Below are 3,290 nucleotides of genomic sequence, written 5' to 3'. Positions count from 1 at the left end.
TGCCACCTTCTTTCTCAGTTTTAAATTGGTTAATGGCTTTCACTCTCGGCTTAGTATCACACTCCGCCCCGGGATTTCTGTAGCCTAACAGCCACCCTGGGAGGCAGAGTAGAGCAGAGAGGGAGTAAGTGATTACAAAATACTAGAAGCTGTGGACTCTTAACTATCTCCTCAGATCACTTTGAATGCCAGGCTAGAAAGAAAAAATAACTTTAAAAAAAATACCAACCAAAACCAAAACAAAGAAATCCCTCGGGATCACTTTTTCTTTGCTGTATTTTCAGACGTTAATATGCACAGTAGAGGGCTGCCTCTGCTATGATACCACACAAGATGATTCAAAGTTTGGATATGCGCTCTGTTAAGGCACCTTCAAGCAGTGGTCATTGACTTAGTCACTAAGCAAAGCTGCATTTTCTGTACCCGATGCTGCTTCAACCAACACACACAGCACTAGCAGCCACTCACACCTGCCATCCATGAACAAAAAACTCCGGGTGCTTGCTAGGGAGAAACTATACCAGCCACTTCGAAAATAAATAGAAGCAGACATTTTGCACAACTGCATGGTTTCTTCCCCAAGAGAGGAAAGGGGAGAAAATTAAGTGTTGTCTCGCCCTAATTGTTTACTAGATTAGGAGGGTTAGAAATATCTGTCAGCCTAAAAAAGTAGAAGCCACCCCTGTACTGCTGCAGGATTTCTTGCTAGGAGGCGAAGCTGTAAATGCAGACATTCAGAGCAGGGTGCCTGGTGCAGAACTGATTGTTTCAGGACCTACAGGAGGCACAAGGTCAACCTCCCCTGGGAGAGGATAGGGAAGTTACTGCACATCACCTCATCCTGCCACACAAAAGGGTTTGGGTTTCAGGGTTCATGGCACGGGGATGGGGGGCATTTGAAGATGAAGGGAGCTGAGGGGACAGGAAAGCTCAGGCGTCACTCTGTGCAGACAGCTGGCTCCATCGCCCTCTGACACTGGGCTACTCAGCACTGCAGCTGGGGCACAGGGCTGTGGGGCTGGAGGGCACTTGCAGTTAAGCCCAACTAGGGGTGGCCATCTCTACACAAAACGATAGCCAGTCCTGGAAAGGAGTGAGAGGGATGGGACAGGGGCATAAGTCCTAGCACAAAACGACAGAGACCAGGGTGGACTGTTGCCCTGCTCCAAGAGGACAGGGGATCCCAAGGCACCCGCCAGACCTGCCTCTCCCCCTTCACCATGCACCCATGCCCAACCCACACCATGCAATGGTGACACAGGGTGAAGTGGAAATCCCAAGAGAGTGGGACTCAACCGGTCCTCAGGGTTATGATGTCCAGGGGAAAGGGACCCACCCACACCTCTGACCCTCTCCTCCAGGAGGACGACTTGATATTTAGAGCTGTGTGCAGCTCCTCCAGTAAAAAGAAGCATCCTTTCCTCACATAGTCAGTGAGAAACGCAAGGTGATCTGTCATGCGCTTGGATCATGGGCTTGTTTGTTAATTTTAATTAGCAATGTTTTCTTCTTCGGGGGCTAGAATAATCACTCAGGTATTTACAAACACCAGCCAGCGCCTTCGCGAGGTCTCCCCCAAATCATCATGACAAAATCACTGTCTGCAGCCCAGCACCAGCTGTGTCCAAACAAGCCCGTGCTTGCTGAGAGCTTGGGGCTGCCGAGGGAGAGGGGCGCTGGATTTCCGAGTCCTGTGGGGGTCTTCCCAGCCGGCTGTCTCTTCCTTGAGGTGCCTCTCCCTGCATCCCTGTCCCAGGGTTCTGGCTGCTGCTATTGCTGCTGCGGGTGCAGTGGTCCCGTTCATACTCCTCCTGAGCCTTTTGCATTTTTCGCTTCTTCATCTTCCTCTTGTGGATGTGGAAGGTGGTGAGGGAGAGGAGGATCAGGCAGAAGATGAGGGTGACCAGGACAATCAAAACCACGGTGGATGAGAACGACTGGAACAGTTGACCCACTTGCGTGATGCAGGTGCTGCTGGTGTTTAAGGTGGCAGATGTTCTGTTCAGGAGACAAGGTGGCAGCGACAGCCTCAACTCCTTGGAGAGCTTGGCACTCATTGAGGAGGCTTCGGAAGATGAGGATCTTCCTCCCCTCTCCGAAGACGTCTGAATTTCGACCGGTGCCGGGCTGCTGGCGAGCGCTCGCTGTAAAAGCCCGGGATGCTGCCGGCTCAGCCTCACTCTCGCTCTGAAGTGACAGAGCAGCCTGCAAAGGAGCGGGACACATCAGCGCTCCGGGGAACCCACCCTGGGCAGCTCCCAGCTCTACAGGACCCCGCCGGCGGCTGCGGCAGCCTCCTCCCCGCGCCCGCCAAGGCAGCGCGACGAGCGGCCCCGGCTCGCTGCAGGGGGACAGCGGGACCAGGACCGGGACGGACCATCGCGCCGCCACACCGACTTCGCAAATCACTCGGCATCTCGGGCAGCACCGCCCGGTCGCTCGCCCCAGCTAGTTGCCGCGGGAAGGGAGAGCGAGAGGGAGGGAAGGAAGGATGGAGAGAGCGGCTGCCCGAATCGCGAACCCCGGCGGAAACCTCCGCCCCAGAGCCCCTTACCTGGGCGGGCGGAGGGAGCGCCCGTGCGCCGCGGGCGCTGTGTGCTGCGCTAGCGCGGAGTGAGTGCGCAGAGCGGAGCCACCGCCGCTTCGGGGAGCGCCGCCAGCAGCCGACAGCCGCCCCGGCCGGTGACGTCAGCGGCACGCCGCGCCCGCCCGGCCCCGCCTAGGCCCCGCAGCCACGGGCGCGGCAAGGGACCCGCTGCCGCCCGCAGCCCCCCGTGGCTCCACGTCCTTCGCATCCCCAGGCTCTGGGACCGGCCCGGGCCCCTTCCCCGGGCACCCCAGCACTGGCCCCAGCCAGCCCCTGTCCCCGAGTGCCCCTCCACACACCGCGGCACAGCGACCACCTCTCGCCAAGCAACCCCTGCGCCTTCTTCTCCAGGGGTGCTGTGTACCCACCGCCATCACACCGCGTCCCACCCGCACCAGGGTCCCCCACAGCCGCGGGAGCGCCCGTCTCTCCTCACAGCCACCACACCGCTCGCTTCCACGCTTCCAGCGGGGCTGGTGGGAACCAGAGAGAGCAGAAATGCCGAGGCGCCCGTGCCAAGTTGTGACAGACATCACCGGGAGCACTTGTGAAAACTTGCCTTGCCAAGACTAGGTGTGTTGCGGCTGCTTTCTTCAAGAACAAACGGGTATGACCGGCCCATTAATACATTTAAGCTAAAAATCTAACAATTTCTAAACATAAAAGAATTCATGATTTGAAAAAAATACTTCCAGTAGAGATA

At 57.1% G+C, this 3,290-nt stretch overlaps 1 protein-coding gene across 1 annotated transcript; it reads right to left on the bottom strand.

Annotated features, from left to right (window-relative positions):
- Positions 1–219: 219 nt before the first annotated feature.
- Positions 220–2,679, bottom strand: CUNH11orf87 (chromosome unknown C11orf87 homolog). Its single transcript, XM_061374312.1, has 2 exons — positions 2,555–2,679; positions 220–2,205 (listed from the first exon to the last, which is right to left on the bottom strand). Exon 2 carries the CDS (start codon positions 2,055–2,057, stop codon positions 1,584–1,586), a length of 474 nt encoding a protein of 157 aa, XP_061230296.1. The 5' UTR covers positions 2,058–2,205; positions 2,555–2,679; the 3' UTR covers positions 220–1,583.
- Positions 2,680–3,290: the final 611 nt, after the last annotated feature.

Source organism: Neopsephotus bourkii, unplaced genomic scaffold, assembly GCF_033783945.1.
Source record: "Neopsephotus bourkii isolate Nb327-2 ecotype Australia unplaced genomic scaffold, CSIRO-AGI_Nbou_v1 NB_1638, whole genome shotgun sequence".
Taxonomy (NCBI): Eukaryota; Metazoa; Chordata; class Aves; order Psittaciformes; family Psittacidae; genus Neopsephotus; species Neopsephotus bourkii.
Note: the sequence above shows the minus strand (reverse complement) of the source record. Positions and strands in the feature narration are given on the sequence as shown.

Coding starts and splice junctions, on each gene's coding strand:
- CUNH11orf87 (XM_061374312.1), bottom strand. CDS start 2,057: ATGAGTGCCAAGCTCTCCAAGGAGTTGAGGCTGTCGCTGCCACCTTGT.